This window comes from Zychaea mexicana (assembly GCF_025766255.1).
Source record: "Zychaea mexicana strain RSA 1403 chromosome Unknown BDB00scaffold_28, whole genome shotgun sequence".
Lineage (NCBI taxonomy): Eukaryota > Fungi > Mucoromycota > Mucoromycetes > Mucorales > Lichtheimiaceae > Zychaea > Zychaea mexicana.
The window spans coordinates 33265-50954 of record NW_026516691.1 but is presented as its reverse complement, the minus strand read 5'-3'; the positions used below and the strand labels follow the sequence as shown (position 1 = coordinate 50954).

Below are 17690 nucleotides of genomic sequence, written 5' to 3'. Positions count from 1 at the left end.
AAACGTAATTGATCGGCATGGTGCATACATGCCCGAGGCCTTGGACCCGGAACGCTTTCTTTCTTTTTATTGTAACGCTTCTACTTTTAGAACTCGAGAATTTCGATTTTTGACAGTAATGATCCCTTTTTCTGTTGTTACAAAAAAAAATAGAAAATGCTATCCTGTGCTGCATGACGCTCATCCTTTTTTTTTCTTTTTGGTTAAAGCGCTCCAACAAAATCTCCTTGAATATCGCATGATAATCGACGTGCAGCATATGATACGCAAGCGATGGGGCAACAATGACGAGAACCTCACATAATAATGCAGTATCACTTTGATCGGGTAAGTACTATCTTGATTGATCGACATGACGACTAACTGATCTTTTTTCTATGTCGCTACGTTTCCTTCGAAAAGCCAGTTGTCATGGACACCTACAACAACAACAACAACAACAATGAGCTCTTGTTGTCATGACAACGAGATAGGCGCGGCCCTATGTGATCTATTTTTTTTAAACAGCGTCACATTTTATACTGCCGCAGTACTTTGCTTTAAAGCAGGAACAAGCTTTAATTTTTTTCTTTGCAAGTGCAAGGAGCTACTACCAATCGTCGTTTTTGTCGTCGTTTCATAGCAGCATCAAAAAAGACACATTCAAAAAAAAAATGGAAGCCTTGATCCGAAAAGCTGTTCCCGGCGTTGACGATGCGATCGTCGAATACATTGACGGCTATCTCAGAGAAAACGAGTTTGAAGGCGATGACGACGAGGACACAATTAGCGATTTCGTCAAACCGATTCTTCTCGATGCCGGTGGTGAAGAAGACAACATTAACAAATTATGTGATGACTTGATGACCATGATTCTGAAAAACAACAACAACAGCAGCATCACAAATAATACGGGCGGTGGTCGTAAATTAGATCAAGTCATTACGATTGGCAATCAGTCTGGTGTTTCAGCCACAGCGCGTCTCGGTAGTGGAGGAGGTGTCGAACTAGACCACGTTTCTGGCAAGCGCGTACAATCCCAAGTCGACCAAAAGAAACTGCGCAAGGCAGAAGAAAAACTGGCCAACAAGATTGCAAAGCGTCAGCAAAAGACCAACATGAAGGTGGAATACGAGGCGTCCAGGTTGTTGAGTGAACAAAAGGCGCTCCAGGAAGAATACAAGTTGTATAACCCGATTCTCGACTACACTTCAACCAAGGGCAAATCCAAGGATATCAAGGTCGATAACTTTGATATCTCGTTTGCTGGTCGTCGTATCTTGACCGATGCTAGCTTGACCGTCGCTTTTGGTCGTCGTTATGGTGTGGTCGGTAAAAACGGTATCGGTAAATCCACGTTGTTGCGCGCTATTGCTCGTCGTGAGATCAATGTGCCTCCTCATATTTCCGTCTTGTATGTCGAGCAAGAAGTAAGTGTATTGAATGTTTTTTAAAAGGGGACGAGTTGAGTATTACGAAAAGGAGGCTTATTGTGTCGGTTTTGGTTAATTAGGTTGTTGGCGACGACACACCTGCAATTGAGATGGTGTTAAGAGCCGATGTCTGGCGTGAACATTTGCTTGAAAAGGAACGTGATTTGTCGGCTCGTATCAACCAGATTGAAGCAGAGCAGGGTGATGAAGAGTTGACAGAGGAGGAAAAGAATGAGCTGGTCGCACAAAAGGACAAGCTGTCAACCGAGCTCAAGGAAGTCTTTGCCAAGCTTGAGGAAATTGAAAGTGACAAGGCAGAATCAAAGTAAGTTTTGAATATAGATCGAGTGGGTGAGTGGACAATGGGGTTTTTATGTACACGCTTATACTAACAACCGCTGTTAATGATCATTAGGGCTGCTGCAATTCTATCGGGTCTCGGCTTTGCTACTCCTGATCAAAGGCGACCCACGCGTGAATTCTCGGGTGGTTGGCGTATGCGTATCTCACTTGCTCGTGCACTGTTCTGTAAACCTGATGTGCTCATGCTTGATGAACCGGATAACATGTTGGATGTAAGTTTTGCCCCCTGATCCCGGAAGTAAAATTGGGATGATAATTGACACTTTTCGTGCTATTCATTTCTTTTTACCAGATACCTGCCATTGTTTGGCTTGAAAAATACCTGCAGACGTGGACCAACACTCTGCTTGTAGTATCTCACGACCGAGGTATGGAAGAACAGCGGGAGGGTGGGGGATTGAGACTTGACTACCAAAAAAGTTATTAAACGTGATTGTTGTTTATTTAGAATTCTTGGACGAAGTCGCTACGGATATTCTGTATATGCATTCTGAAAAGTTAGATTACTACAAGGGTAACTTTACCAACTTCCATGCCACCAAGGACGAGCGTCTCAAGGCTGCCATCCGTGAATACGAATCACAAATGGAATATCGCAAGCATTTGCAAGACTTTATCGATCGCTGGCGATACAATGCAAAGCGTGCACCACAAGCACAGTCGCGTCTCAAGATTCTGGAAAAGCTGCCTGTACTGGAAGCACCAGAGAGCGAAAAGGAAGTGACGTTCCAGTTTGCTGATCCAGATTCTATCTCACCGCCTATCCTGCAAATGAACGAGGTGACGTTCGGCTACGACGCGAAAAAGACAATCATTCGCCACGTCAATTTCGACTTGCGTCTGGACTCGCGTATTGCTGTCGTGGGTCCCAACGGTGCTGGTAAGTCAACCATGTTAAAGTTGTTGACTGAACAAGTCGTTCCAAACTCGGGTGAGGTCCATCGCAACGGCCGTCTTCGCATCGCCTATTTCACACAGCACCACATTGATCAGCTGGATCTGACCAAGTCGCCGGTGGGTTTCATGGCCGACCAGTACCCTGGTAAAAATGAGGAGGAGTATCGACGACATTTGGGTGCGTTTGGTATCACTGGTATGGTTGGTCTGCAAGTGATGAAGACTTTGTCTGGTGGTCAAAAGTCGCGTGTAGCATTTGCTATCCTCAGTTTACAACGGCCTCACGTGTTGGTACTTGACGAAGTAAGTCCTTGCGGGAGTTGGTTCCCATTCCTCTAATAGATCGACTAACAGATTCTTTCTTTCTCTTAGCCTACTAACCATTTGGATATGGAGTCAATTGATGCTTTGCAAACTGCTCTTCAGAAATTCAAGGGTGGTGTCATCACAGTATCTCACGACGAACGGTTTATCAGCAGCGTCTGTGACGAGATTTGGATCTGTGATGGGGGTATTCTCAACAAGTTCTCAGGCACAATCAAAGACTATAAGGTATGTAGCCTAACAATCCTTTTGTTGTTATCACTAGTTTGCTAACAGGGCTATTTTTCTCGGGAATTCTATAGAAACTTGTATGCCCATAGACTTGTTCTTCTAGACGACGACACCGTTACTGTCTGTGTTGCAGCAGTAGTAGCATTGCACTATATTTTCCTTCCATCCTTGCATGTTGTCTAAATCTCATTATTATTATTTTCTTTTCTTTTTACCAATTTGCCACATACACAACAAAAAGCTATTTGATTCTTGGTAAAATAATAATAATTGGTTATGCAGAGCAAAGTAGCATGAGCAATCCAGTTATGGAAACTGTGGCATTTGAAACTTTTTGAAACAAAGGAGGGCCCCCACCCTTATAAGTCACGTCCTTTTGGTCTGTTGGTTGTTGTTCGTGCCGAGTGCATGGCTTGCAGGGCGCCCTTCTACACACATACACAAACTCTACTCCTCTCTTCCTTTTTTTTTGTTTCTCGAGTGAAAACACCGTTTTCTTTTCCCTCCCAAAAAAAAAAAAAGTAAATGAAGTACCTTTTCGTCTCTGTGCCCGCTTTGGGTAACAAGCAGAATACCTTTCTGAATATTCGAGGCAAACTCAGCGAGTACGCTTTGACTTATGCATTCAACGTCCCTGAATTCAAGGTAAAAAACTAAAAGGATTTAAAAAACAATCGAGTCGTTTGGTCCATGCATTTCTCTGCTTTTTCCGAGGTATTAACTTTATTGCATTTAAAAAAACCAAAACAGATCGGTACGCTTGATGCTTTGGTGCTCTTGTCGGACGATTTGGCAAAGTACGACACGGCGTTTGAACAGACTGTCAATAAGCTTGCGGATATCTTGGCCAACTTGATCAAAACCGACAGCACAAACGGTCATGTTCGAGAATACATGTTGGCAAACGACAGTAACGTATCCTCTTTTTCTTCAATAAAAAGGAAATGACATTAGGAGGAGATGTCTCATAGATAGACAGAGAGTGTGTGTGTGTGTGTGTGAAATTACGGGATCGAACAAAGAGAGAATAACAACGCGAAAAATTTAAAATGATACAGAACCCGTCGAGGAATACATAAGCACATTCCAATGGAACACAATGAAATATCGCACTGATAAGTCGTTGCAAGAGATCACTACAACGCTAAACCAGGCATGTTTTGATTGTTTTTTATGTCACCATCAGTAAACGTTTGTGCATAAACGAATTATCTGACAGTCGTGTTGTTTCTTCCAGGAAGTTACATCGATTGACAATGTAATGAAATCAAAGCTCAACTCGTATACCCAAAGCAAGAACTCTCTACAAGCACTTCAACGGAAAGAAACGTAAAGAAAGAAAACATCGATACTATTAGCTTAGACAGTACTTCAAGAATGTGAGAGAGGGATTCGAGATATAGAGTCACTAACTGTTTCCACATTATTAGTGGCAATCTTTCTGCCAAAAACTTGAACGGAATTGTCAAAAAAGAACATTGTGTCCTGAATTCAGAGTACTTGGTTACACTATTTGTTGCCGTGCCAAAGTAATAGATCCCTGTTGCTATGTGACAATGAGTCTACCCTAACTCTTTGTATGTTGCTTATTTAGATCTGCGTACAAACAATGGTTGAACAAGTACGAGACACTCACTGCGATGATTGTGCCACGCTCATCTGTGTAAGTGGAAGAAGCTGTTGTCTTTGGTAAAAAAGCAACGATTTGAACAAAACCGTGTTTCTTTTTGTAGTAAAATTGCCGAGGACGACGAATATGGACTTTTTTCGGTCACTCTTTTCCAGCGTGTGGCGGAAGAGTTTGCTCATAAGGCTCGAGAAGAAAGGTAAAACAAACTTTTAACGTTTGCTTTCGTGCACAACAACAATATCATCAGTAGTAGTCTTATACAATAAATAAAAATTTTAGATTCGTAGTACGCGAATTCAAATTCGACGAGGATGCTCTTCAGTCTCAAAAGCGCGAGTTATCCGAGGCTGAAGCAGTCGAGAAAGAACAGCAGTTGGAATTGTTTCGATTGTCGAGAACCAACTTTGGAGAAGTATTTGCGTCATGGATCCATCTCAAAGCGCTACGCGTGTTTGTCGAATCTGTGCTTAGATATGGCCTGCCACCAGACTTTACGGCCGTGACCGTTGCGGTAAGACATTTTCGCCTACAAAATGTGCCCCTAATCCCTGCACTAAGAATGATCGTTTATGAAAAAAAATGATTGTTTAATACAGGCAAAGCCGAAATATGAGGAAAAAGTGGACGGTGTCTTGGTCGCACAATATGGCCGTTTGGGCGGCGTGCATGGACAGGCGTATGCAAAGAAAAGCAGTGATGATTCGGGACAGAATGATGAAATATTGGACCATGACCTTCAAACGGTGAACGACAGCAGCTACCGGCCTTATGTCCAATTCCAGCTCGAATTTGACTCGGAGCGTACCTAAAAACGATCACAAGGCCGATCTCTTTCCACTCATTTTGGGTAGATACTGTACGCTAACCTACGAAAAGAATAAAGTCATCGGCAGTTTCCGACACAAGAGCCCTTTTTCTTTCTTTCCCCTCTTTTACTCTCTTTCCACCTGAACACTTTGTTGAACCGTCAAATACAAAAGGTGGGGTTTACTCAGAAACAAAAGAAGCCGTCTTCTCTGTATTTTCCGGGGTGGGGATTATCGGGGTGAAACACACAGCCATATGCATTCGTGTTTACAAGGGGGCTATTTCATTTATTTTTGCGTTTGCATGAACAATTATTATTCCACTTTTTCTTCGAAACAACAACAAAACTCATCAAACCATGCAACGTGCCACTCGGGTTTTACAACGTGCTAGACACATCAAAATGCAACGTGCAAACATTCACGGCAATACTGAAGGAGCCACCGCAGAATCCAAGGGTTGGAATGACAAGGAAAAGGCAGTTGAGAATATGTGGGCACGACAGGCTGTACGTCTTTCTTTTTTTCTTGCGTAATCACAACGTAAAGAAGGTTACACAAAAAAGCTGACAATTCCTTGTAATATGTGTGTGTGTGTAGGAGGCTGAAAAGATCAAGGCTTTGAAAAACGTTCTCGCTGAACAGCGAAAGACCACAGATGCCATCAAGAAGGAATTGGACGAAATGTCCAAGAAACAAGCTTAATAATAAAACATAAGCAGCCTTGTCACCATCAACCTTACACAGCAACGCCTATACATAGAGCGAACGATTTAGCACAGTGCTGTCGTACGGATCCGTAAAATGAATGGATGGATGGATGGAAGTGTGTTTCTGATGTGTGTTTAGCAAAGTGGTCAGCAAAGTGGTCAGCATCGGAAAAGAGTGAGTGAGCAAGGATACATGCGTATCCTATAGAGATGCAGGTATACTGATGGCATCAAAAGCGTCTTATAATTGCGAAGCAGGCCATGCCATCAGCGAATGAGAATTGGAAACAGCGCTATGCGACCCTGGTCTTGAAGCTGTCATTGGACGAGCAGACACATTCTTACATCACACCAGGCTCATATGCAAAGAGTTGCATGGAGCATGCAGCTGACGAATATGTGTTGGTGTTGGGGGGGAGTAGGTAGTCGAGAAGGAAGGAAGGAGTACAACAAGTAAACTTTGAGGGGTGGGGGCGGTGCAAAAGTGGGGATGCTCCGTGCATTATATCAAAAAAAAAAGTCTTTGTAGAAGCTTCTTTCAAAGTATCCAAGCTGTTCTCTCCTTGCCTTGGTTGGATAGTAAAAACTACTAATACTACCGACGCCTCTGTTTCCGTAACCCTACAAAGTGGTAGGGGAGCTTCATGACGATGATACTGTTGTTGTACTACTACCCCAGATGGTAGGATCGTTCAAACATATAACATTGCAACAAGGTCATTCATGTCTTTGTAGCATGGCCTTGAGCACTGGCCATTCTTCTTTTCTAATCGGGGCGACATGACTGAAGTGTACTACAACCACTCACTGCTGTTGTTACTGGACAGTATGATGATGACTAGATCAAACCCGAAAGAAGAAATAGGAACAATGGAGCCAAGATACACGTTACCTTTCATTGGCCCCGGTGCGTCACGAGGGGTCACGATGCAGATCAGTGGTTTCTAAAAGAAATAGAATCTATCTACTCAAACAACAAGTATATTGTATGCTACGTGGTGGGGTTTAGGCGCAAGTGCAATCAATAAAAAAAATGCCGCTGCTGCCCGAGTCATTGTACTACATCACACACATGCATTATGTTCCTGAAGAACTGACATTGAACGCACCCTCATCAACACTCGATGGTAAGTATATGACTATTGTTATTATTTATTATTAATAATATATATAACGAAACATACGTGTGTGGCTGCTGGTCAGTTATATAGCACGCCCTTTCATATTACGTACACACACGCACGTTCTCTCCAACAACGACCATCAATTGTATTTAATAAAAAGAAAACGACAGGTATTTTTTTGAAATGCTCATGTGAATGTAAATGAGGAGTATATGATGTATAGAGGGGGTTGGAGGGTTCATGTATCGTACGTTTTCAGCGACGGCAGGAGAAACAGGCTCCAAAAAATGACGCAAAAAACGACAGAGGCTTGTCTTGCTCGTCTTCATCTTCGGCTGCATGCCTTGCGGCGGCAGAAAGATGCATCGACGACGATGCTGCGGAAGGTCGGTGGTGAAAGTATTCGGGTTGCTGTGAACGGCTACCCGTGAACGACGATGCACATGAATTGAATGACGAGTACATTTGCATTCTGCTGCCATAGTCAGCGATATCGGGAGTCGTTAGTAATAAAGATGACTCTTTATCGTTGTCTCCGTCTGTAAGGCTACTATCGGTGCTCCGACTGTCGTCGCTATCATCTTCGTCCTCCTCCTCCTCCTCCTCTTCTTCTTTATCTTCATCGTTATCGTGGCGGCCAAGACGATGATGTTGATAATTATTTTCGTCGTGTCCCGTTACGTCTTGTTTGGCCAAGACATCTACGTCATTTTCTTTTAAACGGCAAGGAGGTGGCTTAAATCCTCGCTCTCGAAGCAGCTGATGTGTCCATAATAGATAGAGACCTTCGTCGTTATCATTGGGACTCACGGTTGTGTGTGGTGGTGTCGGTGGCATGTCAAGTTGAGTGTTTGCAAATTTAGCTGCTGCTGCTTCTGCTGCTGTTGTTGTTGTGGCAGTTTTAAATGAGGCTTCACTACCGCTTGAGGAAACGCTTCTTATACTCGCAGTGTCGTCGTCGTCGTTTCTGATTGAGCGTGCTGTTGAAGGGCCTGAAGAATCTTGGTTATTGCAAGGAGAGAAGAAAAAGAATACAAGAAGAGAGAGAGAGATAGATTAGACAAAGAGACTTAAAAGGAAATATAAAGACTTTATATATTACCTAGAAATGCTGCATTCTGGTGATCCGTTATGGAACCATATCGGCGCTTGTTGTTATAATTGCTGGTATTGCACCGATAAGATGACGGAGATTGTTTCAGTGGTTGTCGACTGTGGTGGTCTGCTTCTGCATATACAGACACGTATATACAACATGGAAGTTGAGAAAAGGACGAGCAATAGGTCAGTTATTTTTAGCATGTCTTCTTCTGGGCCAAAAAATAATAATGCATCGGGCCTTCCCCGGCCGGCTCTTGCTTTCTACACTACCACAGATAATATAGCCTTTTCTTTCAAAACCTACCATGCCGCTTTGTATAGTGGGACACTTCTAGGTGACCCGAAGAATACGAGGAGGAGGAGGATGCTGTAGTGGGAGACGGTGTCAGTGGCAATACACCACGCGTGCTCGGTTGCTAAATTTCGTTCAATATACCACGTAATAGGATGATGAGCATAATTGCTGATACAATATATGATGCTAGAGATATACTAGGCTACCACTCCACTGCCCATTCCACATATATTATATCTGAAAAGCCAATTCCTTTTGCCCGCATAAATTCATTACCTTGTCAGCATGGACGTCCGATACACGATAAATGGGAATTGAGAAAGCCATAGCGTTATAAATTGTGGAGAAAATAAGATAGTGGAACAAAAAACAAAAGGGCAGGGCGGCAACAGTACTCCTTTTATCACAATTGAAAAGAAGAAGTAGAGAAAGGAAAGAAGGAGAGTCAGTAACCAAATATATATAGAAGGCAAAAGCATATCCGTCAGGCACGGTGCCGGAGGGATGCGTGGTATTAGATGCTGTAATGGGAGGGGGTGTTGGGTTAGTGTCTTGGTTGAGGATCAAGTTTCCAAAGGGGACCTCCTGGGTCCAGATAACATTATTTTTTTTTTCAAGGTGATTCCACTGGGTCATCTGACCCGGATCATGGTGGTTGAACAGGGTCACTCTTTTCTGACTCTTTGCAAAACCATACCCCACTCATGGCATACCCATAAGACTCTGAGCTTAAATTAGTATGTACTGCCTACAAACTGGACCACATATACTCACCAGACCCAAATAACAGATCCTATACCCGTGGCTTTATGTTTGTTATTTTTTATGGGCACCTATAATAAAAGTTCAGCAGGATCTATCCTACGGCGCCACTCTGTACAGTGGGTGCTCATGTTTTCTAAAAAGGTGGTGTGCGAGGGGGGGGGGTGGGGAGAACGAAGAAGGAAAGGACGACGGGCGGCGGGCCCCGTTCCTCCTCTCCTTCTCTCGTTCCTCTTACTATTTGGGACAATGCTATTATTTACGGGTTTTCTGCTGCTTCGATCAGTTTCATCAGTGATAAGTTCGGGCTCTTTCCAAACATAATAAAGATGCATTAGACAATTCAAAACTATTGTTCCTATAGAAATGCATACACACAAAGCATACAAGACAGAAACTATGCAGTGCAATGACCGATTAGAAATGTTCTGCTAAGAAGGTAGAATAAGTTACTCATACATAGCAGCTAGTTACTGTCATCATTATCGATCCGAAACCCGGCAAGCATACAATATATCAGATGATGGCGTTCCTCTCTTCTCTTTTTTTTTCTCTCTCTAATCTTTTGCCCATGATCATCATTATCATCATCCCTCATCATCCATTCACCCAATATACAGTTGTAACTCCCTTCTTTGTAAACTTTCTCTCTACTTTACTGATCCCTAGGTTAGAGTGCGTATTGTGTCATCTTTATTATAGCATCCGTGGACGGTTGTGATTATTCTGGAAAGGCTCTTTTCTACTGCTCATTCGTCAATTTGCATTACCATGCTACGCTACTATTCGTTTGTAATATTGTCTTTTGGGCCATTCATCAAGCAGAACCGTATATGATCATTTACTCCGTTGATGGTAATGCAAGTGGACATGATAAACTTTGTTTTTGTGCTTTTGAGTCATCTCCTTTACGTGTTAGAATTTTCTTTCAACAAATAGCTCCCCATCAATCCTTGTTATAGGGAGTGGATTGCTTTACACAACAAATAACAAAACAAAACGTTACTATATAGTGATATTGCATTCTACTTGTTGCTTAGTGAATTAAAGTTATGGCATGCTGCTCTATTGTAGCTTGTTTTATTGTCTATAGTACGCCGTAGAACCTTGTAACCTTCTTCTCTAGCAGCATTGTATTTTGCATTCTTTATTATGGCTGCGCACACATCTGCAGATCTAGAACATCATCTAAACAAATTGATTCTCGTTTAGTGTACCAATGTGCTCGAAGAAATTTTCCCAGACCCCTATTATAAAAACGTTTTAAGATGATGACTATTCTGTTTGAATAAATAAACATGCAAGTCATACAGACATAGCATTCGTGATAGTGCTTCAGCTCAAAGGTTATATTTCCGACAGCAGCGACAACAACAACCTTTCTTCATCATTATCGGAGGTAGTTGTACACGTTTATTAAGCAATAGATACGCCACACACATATAGAAGAATGTCTCCTTTTATGACAGGTATGTCCGGCTCCTTACAAAAACAAAGCTCATCAAAAGCCGTTCCCAGATTACAGGAACCCAGGCCTCATGTAGGTAGCAGTAACGGTACCAAAAGATCGAGATGCGGCGCTTGATCGGAGTATGAGAGGGGCAGCCCCCCACCCCTTTGCTAGGGGATGGTGGCTTTGCGCGTCCCAAAGTTGAGCTGCCATACAATACACTCTCTCAACTTTTATATCTTTGATAATAAAAGACAGCAACAACAATGGCACTTGCACGACTTGGATACCACTTTTCATTGCCCTCATTAACGACACAAGCACCTCGATTGGGTGCACTTGCAGCAACTGCAGGCACATTTAAAACCCCCATTTGGCTCGAACCATTCCTTTGGGCTGCTCCGAAAAAGAAGACCTCACACTCGAAAAAGCGAATGCGCGCGTCCAACAAGGGCCTGGAGAACAAAGAAAATGTCACCCAATGTCCAGCATGCGGAAACAGCAAATTGATGCATCATTTATGTAGCCATTGCTATGGTGAAATCAAGCATGCACACAAAGTTGCCCATTAGAGGTGAATCCCACACACATGCACAGTGTAATAACTCTTTTTAAAACCAACTTACAATTCTCTACACACACAACACACACACACACAAAAGATTATGTAAATATATATATACACGACATCTCCTAAAACTACACAACAACATCATATTTCTACGCACGCAATATTACCAGTTTGGGAATAAAAAAAAAGAGTGGAATTACAAACATGGCATATTTTCATGCTAATAGTAGTAGGCCGCTGGATCATGGGGATCTTTTCGTGGATAAGTGCTCTTTTCAAATGAGCTTATCAAAGCTGGATATTCTGCTGTTACTACCAAGTGGCAGAAGTGGAAAATCTGGAAACTGACTAAATTACGTCGCTAGGCAACGTCTTGATCATTGAGTATTGTAATTGTATCATCTAATCGTCGCCTCGCTAGTAATTGTCTCTTGGTTTTTGCATTCTTTTGCTTTTTGTGTATGAGAGGTAGCCGTTTGGAATATCTCAAATTACAAGTCTTTCTGCATTCTTTTCGTTAGACCATCAAGTAATTCTCTTATTGGGGCCTTTTGAAACGCAGAATCGCTGCACCCGGTGTAGAATGGACGGTGTGGAGGTTGTTCATCGAAATTTTACAACAGCCCCACTAGCATCCGATCTAGTTACTTGACCAAACGAGCACCTAAAAGTAATGGATGGATAACTCTTGTGGCTACTTTTTAACTTTTTCATCCGAGAAGTATCAGAGGGAACTTGCTTAAAAAAATCGAGGTGCTACGACTAACATTTTTGACAGCTAGATAAGCGTGAATGTGTTTGCCCAAAATTAATCGCTTCAAAAAATCTTACTAATAATAATGAGAATATGGCAGTATGTGTGCAATATGCATCGTCGGCTTATACTTCTTACACAAGTTCAAACAGAGCCACGATGTTTTTAACAAATAACACAAGCATGTCCGGACAACTATGCAGTAGATTGAAACTAAGAAGCAAATGGTTTCAAGCGAAGCGGTTCGTTCTGACACCCGCCTGCATGTGAATAAAAGGAAAGAATTGAGCAAAGTGGTGGCAACCAATTATCTCGTAATAGCTAAATACATCGGAGATGTGGTTGCACAGGCTCGATAATTCGTGCACGAGTTTGTATTACTCCAATGTACAACCTGGGGCCGATCGAGCATACCTTTCGCTCCCGCCCTTTCTCTTTTCCAGTACCCAAAGACAATACAGACATGACACAATAATAGTTACAACATTTGGTTTGGTTTTCTTATATGCTAGTGGAACAAATAAATCATTAAGAGGTTTTTTTTAAAAAAGAAGCTAAGTACGTAGTATTATAATGCTACTGGATACAACAGGAGGGAATGGAATGGATAACAAACGAGGAAAGAGGGAAAAAAGAAGTAACTCTATCTAAAGCTGCTTAGAAAAGAGCAACGGCAGTGCCAGCGGCAACAGCACCAACCAAGGCACCGAGCTTGAGGGTCGAGGCAGCGCTTTCATTATCCTCAGTCTCAGTGGAGCTCTCAGCATTGTCAGCGTCGGCAGTAGAGGAGCCGGAAGCGGAGCTGGTCTTGTCGCCAGGCTGGACACCCAACAAAGTGTTGTTAGTGGTACCGGGGGCAGCACCAATGATGGAGAAGTAGGGCGAGTAGCTGGAACCGGTGTCGGTGGTAACTTCAACAGAGTCTATTCATGCGCGTATATCAGTATAAAATTGCAATTACGGAGAGCTAAACAGTTATATACAATGCATTAAATGTTTAACACACACACAGAGAGAGAGAGAGATACATACAAGAAACGGCAGTTTCGGTCTTGCTGTCAATGGCCCATTCGTACTTGCCGGTGCTGGCATCGAAGGCGGTGTTGCTGATGATGTAGGCGACGTCGAGGTTGTTGGAAGCACCACCACGGAGAGTGAGCTTCTGAATGGTCTTGGCGGGAGCAGTGCTGTTGATGCTCCAGGTGACCATTTGGGTAGTGCCAGCCTTCCACTCAACCTATATCAATTGACATATTCCCAAAATTTCAGTTTTTCCTATTCTTCTCTTCTTTCACAATCTCGATGTTTTGTTGCTGTTGTGAGAAAGACTTACACCAAGGCCGGGCGAGATGACAGAGATACCCTGGGAATAGGCGGTGGCAGCGAAGGAGAAAAGAGCGGCAGCGACGGAGAACTTCATGATGATAGGTCGAGGGAGATGTGAGAGAAAGGTAAGGAGTGGTATTTAGAGTAGAGTGAATGAATGAAGAGAAAAAGAAAAGAAACTCGGATAGGAAGGGGGCACACCGGGTCGCTTATATACGACTCTCTCGCTCAAAAAACTTTTTTAAATTTCTTGTAGCACAATCCGGTATAGGTGACACAGTGACAATTAGGCTACCGCAATACATACAGTGCATACGCGCGCGTGGATTGTTGTTTAAATGGGGGCCTGTTGGTTATAGCGCGGTGCTATGGGAAATGCACAGGACCCTTTTCTTCTTAGCGCGATATCCACAACCATGGTAATGCGTGCTAGTTACCGTTGCCTGGTAATTAATGCGATCACAATATCCACATTCAATATAGCGGTTTATCTGCGTAACTGGCTAACCATCGCTCTCTTTCTCTAGTCTTTACGAAGGGATATCAGTTTGGGGGGTAATTAAAGGCGATGATCGCAATTACATGGTAGAATTCCATACTGTGTCTCACCGTTCAAGTAGCTGTCTCCCCTCAATCGTGCTTCAAATTTAAAAATAGCCAACTTGCAGGCTCTCGGAACCCGTAATGCAACAAAAAGCGTAATGTACAAAACATAACAACGAGCACGAGGTGCAATCTCCGACCTGCACTCTGGTTTTCTCTTTTTCCATCTCATTTATTATCTAGTGATTGCCCAACTCTTCGATATCAGACATTCCCCATAAGCGCTTGTAGACATGGTAGAAAACTCTCATGTCAATTACAGCTCATAAGCAAAAGCCTCTTTTCTTTTGTAACCGAATGAAAAGGTCCCCCTCTGCTCTGGGGATTTTATACAATCAGTTGGTGGGCAGCGGCCGTGCACACAATTTTAGCAGTATTCAAACAGCGAGGGTTGTACCACATTTTGAACGCGAGGTCCGATCCTGTTGGTTGCCTTGAATCGAGCCTTTCTTTATTGAATACATTTTGCCTTTATTCATGGCAAACCATACCTTTCCTTAACCATAATACTATTTCATTTCAGTCGCATTGGTTATTCGATTTTTTTTTAGTTTCCTACTTTATCTCTTACAAATGGCATTTCTCCGCTCAATTGCATGGAAGATTCTTTGAGCAAGATGCCCACGTCATCCCTCCACACCGACACACATTCTGGTAGTGGCAGCTAAACGGGATAGCCGCATCGTACCATTTTTTTTGTGGCATACCATCAAAAAATCTGTCAGATCTGTTGCTACACGCAAGGAAAGAGTTGGCTTTAGCGAATCAGTATTCAAAAGACAATACAAAAGGAGTCGATTAAACATCATCTGTATACTACGACGTGCCTACCCACTAACAGTGCAATTAGTAGTAGAGAGTCTGGTTATATTCATCCACTCTTCCGAAACAGCTGTTAGAACAAGAATTTCTGGAAGAAACTTGATTCATATAGACTGTGGACAGCTTATGGAAGAACTGAGTAACACGACAGACTCGAAGCTGTTATCCGGAAATAAAACAAACAAAGCATGCACCCGCGCCATGTTGTTCTTCTTCGTACTTATACACAGTGATAGCCGCTACTGTCATCACTGATGCCTAAACGACATTGTTATACAAGTACACATGTCACCTTTTGCTGACTGTCGTGCGGTTAACTGCATAGCAAAAACGGTAATCTCACTACTACAACACGGCTCACTTTTGCAAACATTTCTGTTCTTATTTTTACAAGCTACTGCAATAGGATGATGCAGGATTTTGCCTGAAACAAAGTAGGCGACATACAGGGACACAAGCTTGCATCCTTCAAGAAAGAAAGTTTATTTTGTTCGTTCCATTCCATGTGGCAAGGGGATGTGTGACAATGTGATCAGGTGGCCATCCAAAGGCAATTGAGAAAACGTCAATATTGCGAACCATTGTTAGGTATGTGGCAACTATTATAAGTAGCACACCCAAGGAAGAAGAGTGGTACATCTTTGATTATAGAATTTTTTCAAGCTTACTTTCAATCACAAGTGATTTTGGTAGTGATGAAGTACAGGTACCAATAGCCGCCCATTACTTCTCTTCCGTTAGATTATGTAAATCAATTGGGAATTAACAAAATCAAGACAAGTTGCGACTCTATCAATGTTGGGCAGTTTCTTCTTTTTGCGTGGAGCAGCCAATGTACTGCCAGGAAGAAACATTTTGTTCGCCAACACAAACAGCATTTACACTTCACTTTCGAAACGGCAATTTAATGAGAGTTAAGGTATTATGTGATCATCCAACTCACATCCGGGCACTTAATCACTCCATATACACTAAGTAGCATCTGGTCAACCAAACAAGTGATCGATCCCGTGTTACAGCTATGACTTGATTGACTGGGATAGAATTGGAATAATATATGAAGATGTATGATGATAGAACTAAAGATTGATTACTGCTCAAAACACTGACATTTATACTTGATGACGGATATAAGATATAGGGGTGCTATGGGTGGTGATCGAAGGTGATGACTATTATATGATTGTTGTAGTTGGGGTGGGATTGATGCTTATAGAGGGTGTCAGTGTAATCTATTAATTTAGCTTCGTGTGACTTGCTAGTAGCTTCCGCTACATCCCGGTGCTTTTGGATACAATTTAGTTTTTTTTTTAGGATACACTGAGTTTTTATGCTGCAGAGCTTTGATGCTGGACATATGTATTCCGAACTCAATGATTACTGGCGATCTGTATCTAAGTCTACCTGCTGAAATGCCTAGGGAACACTACTGCTAGCGTTTCCGATTATGATATTCTGTTAGGTGATACTCTCTATTAAAATCTAACAATCGGCGTTTATGGCAACGTTGTACCGGGATCGCATCCTTCGACAGAGCATGAGGCTGCTATAGCTTCAGTGGGTATTCAAAAACTGCTGATAAAATGGTACATCAGTTTCAAGTAGCGCTTGCATAAAAATACCTGGCCAAAGCGTCTCATATCGGGCAAACATCTCATATCATAACTTGATAGTTGCTGTGTAACTTTACATGAAATCAGCGGGTGGGGGGCAGCAAAGTACGCTACCCACTACTGTATTACAGGCTGCAAGCATAGATAAACTGAACTACTTATTATTTTGCGTATCCGACACAGTCGCGATCAGTTATCGACAACACAATGTTGGTATATTCTCAGTCTAGGGATGCTTCTTGGTGGGCTGAGCTACGTTTTACATCCTAATGTCTGTTTTTATTCTTTTTTATACTACATATCTTATTTACAAGCCTGCTCCTACCAGATGTAGCATCAACACGATGTCACTGTACGTTGAGGAGGCTTTTCTGTAAGCATCTACTGCTCATCATCACTTGCGTATGCTGCTAAGTTATGCAGACAATATGTGATCTACATATTGCTTCCCTTTAGTCATCCTTTTTTTATCGTGCAGCTGCTGCAACGGTGGCGGTAACTTTTATTTTCCTGCGTCTCTTTCTCCTTTTTTTCTTGTATCAATTGTACTTATAAGAGCAGAGCCAAAAAAGGTATTAGATTACTTAATAGCCAACCCATTCTGAAACAGACCAAACCTTCTGGAACATGATAACGACGACCGACGACGCTACTAGTACTATCTCCGATTCACGAACAGTTTTTGAAAACGAGACGAGAAACGACAGAGCAACTTTCACTGAAAGCAACAATGCACCCTTTGAAAATGACACGAGCTCTCAACTTGAGCTAGAGCAGCAACTCAACATGTCAGCCATGATTTTGCCCGTGCTCGACGGAATATATGCCTGGCTCGTCTCACTAGGCACTTTTTTGGCGACACTACTTGTTGGTGGACTACCTTACTGCTGGTACAT

General features: G+C 42.5%; 6 protein-coding genes across 6 annotated transcripts; 4 read left to right on the top strand and 2 right to left on the bottom strand.

Moving 5' to 3' along the window:
• The first annotated feature begins 359 nt into the window (after nt 1-359).
• BDB00DRAFT_818712 (P-loop containing nucleoside triphosphate hydrolase protein) lies at nt 360-3620 on the top strand. Its single transcript, XM_053123181.1, has 7 exons — nt 360-1409; nt 1493-1737; nt 1828-1987; nt 2068-2143; nt 2224-2975; nt 3045-3224; nt 3299-3620. The coding sequence occupies exons 1-7, from the start codon at nt 654-656 to the stop codon at nt 3314-3316; spliced, it is 2187 nt and encodes a 728-aa protein (XP_052980586.1). The 5' UTR covers nt 360-653; the 3' UTR covers nt 3317-3620.
• Nucleotides 3600-5780, top strand: BDB00DRAFT_818708 (uncharacterized protein). Its single transcript, XM_053123180.1, has 9 exons — nt 3600-3872; nt 3978-4137; nt 4286-4380; nt 4465-4556; nt 4658-4756; nt 4822-4890; nt 4961-5053; nt 5137-5368; nt 5454-5780. Exons 1-9 carry the CDS (start codon nt 3753-3755, stop codon nt 5664-5666), a joined length of 1173 nt encoding a protein of 390 aa, XP_052980585.1. The 5' UTR covers nt 3600-3752; the 3' UTR covers nt 5667-5780.
• A 242-nt stretch (nt 5781-6022) lies between these two features.
• Nucleotides 6023-6368, top strand: BDB00DRAFT_871410 (uncharacterized protein; the record flags this gene model as incomplete). The annotated part of the gene is made up of 2 exons (XM_053126825.1): nt 6023-6172; nt 6264-6368. 2 exons carry the CDS (start codon nt 6023-6025, stop codon nt 6366-6368), a joined length of 255 nt encoding a protein of 84 aa, XP_052980584.1.
• Nucleotides 6369-7510: 1142 nt separating this feature from the next.
• Nucleotides 7511-8388, bottom strand: BDB00DRAFT_818700 (uncharacterized protein). The gene has a single exon (XM_053123179.1). It carries the CDS (start codon nt 8332-8334, stop codon nt 7753-7755), a length of 582 nt encoding a protein of 193 aa, XP_052980583.1. The 5' UTR covers nt 8335-8388; the 3' UTR covers nt 7511-7752.
• A 2901-nt stretch (nt 8389-11289) lies between these two features.
• BDB00DRAFT_818697 (uncharacterized protein) lies at nt 11290-11883 on the top strand. The gene has a single exon (XM_053123178.1). It carries the CDS (start codon nt 11372-11374, stop codon nt 11675-11677), a length of 306 nt encoding a protein of 101 aa, XP_052980582.1. The 5' UTR covers nt 11290-11371; the 3' UTR covers nt 11678-11883.
• Nucleotides 11884-12834: 951 nt separating this feature from the next.
• Nucleotides 12835-13952, bottom strand: BDB00DRAFT_818696 (uncharacterized protein). Its single transcript, XM_053123177.1, has 3 exons — nt 13764-13952; nt 13463-13667; nt 12835-13353 (listed from the first exon to the last, which is right to left on the bottom strand). The coding sequence occupies exons 1-3, from the start codon at nt 13848-13850 to the stop codon at nt 13088-13090; spliced, it is 558 nt and encodes a 185-aa protein (XP_052980581.1). The 5' UTR covers nt 13851-13952; the 3' UTR covers nt 12835-13087.
• Between the last annotated feature and the right edge of the window lie 3738 nt (nt 13953-17690).

Bases quoted from the DNA above. Each gene is read 5' to 3' on its own strand.
- BDB00DRAFT_818712 (XM_053123181.1), top strand. From the start codon at position 654: ATGGAAGCCTTGATCCGAAAAGCTGTTCCCGGCGTTGACGATGCGATC. The intron at 1,988-2,067 runs GTAAGTTTTGCC...TCTTTTTACCAG, and splicing joins AACCGGATAACATGTTGGAT to ATACCTGCCATTGTTTGGCT. The intron at 2,144-2,223 runs GTATGGAAGAAC...TTGTTTATTTAG, and splicing joins TGTAGTATCTCACGACCGAG to AATTCTTGGACGAAGTCGCT.
- BDB00DRAFT_818708 (XM_053123180.1), top strand. From the start codon at position 3,753: ATGAAGTACCTTTTCGTCTCTGTGCCCGCTTTGGGTAACAAGCAGAAT. The intron at 4,138-4,285 runs GTAACGTATCCT...AAAATGATACAG, and splicing joins ATACATGTTGGCAAACGACA to AACCCGTCGAGGAATACATA. The intron at 4,557-4,657 runs GTAAAGAAAGAA...CCACATTATTAG, and splicing joins GCACTTCAACGGAAAGAAAC to TGGCAATCTTTCTGCCAAAA.
- BDB00DRAFT_818700 (XM_053123179.1), bottom strand. From the start codon at position 8,334: ATGCCACCGACACCACCACACACAACCGTGAGTCCCAATGATAACGAC.
- BDB00DRAFT_818697 (XM_053123178.1), top strand. From the start codon at position 11,372: ATGGCACTTGCACGACTTGGATACCACTTTTCATTGCCCTCATTAACG.
- BDB00DRAFT_818696 (XM_053123177.1), bottom strand. From the start codon at position 13,850: ATGAAGTTCTCCGTCGCTGCCGCTCTTTTCTCCTTCGCTGCCACCGCC. The intron at 13,668-13,763 runs GTAAGTCTTTCT...CAATTGATATAG, and splicing joins TCATCTCGCCCGGCCTTGGT to GTTGAGTGGAAGGCTGGCAC. The intron at 13,354-13,462 runs GTATGTATCTCT...GCGCATGAATAG, and splicing joins GACCGAAACTGCCGTTTCTT to ACTCTGTTGAAGTTACCACC.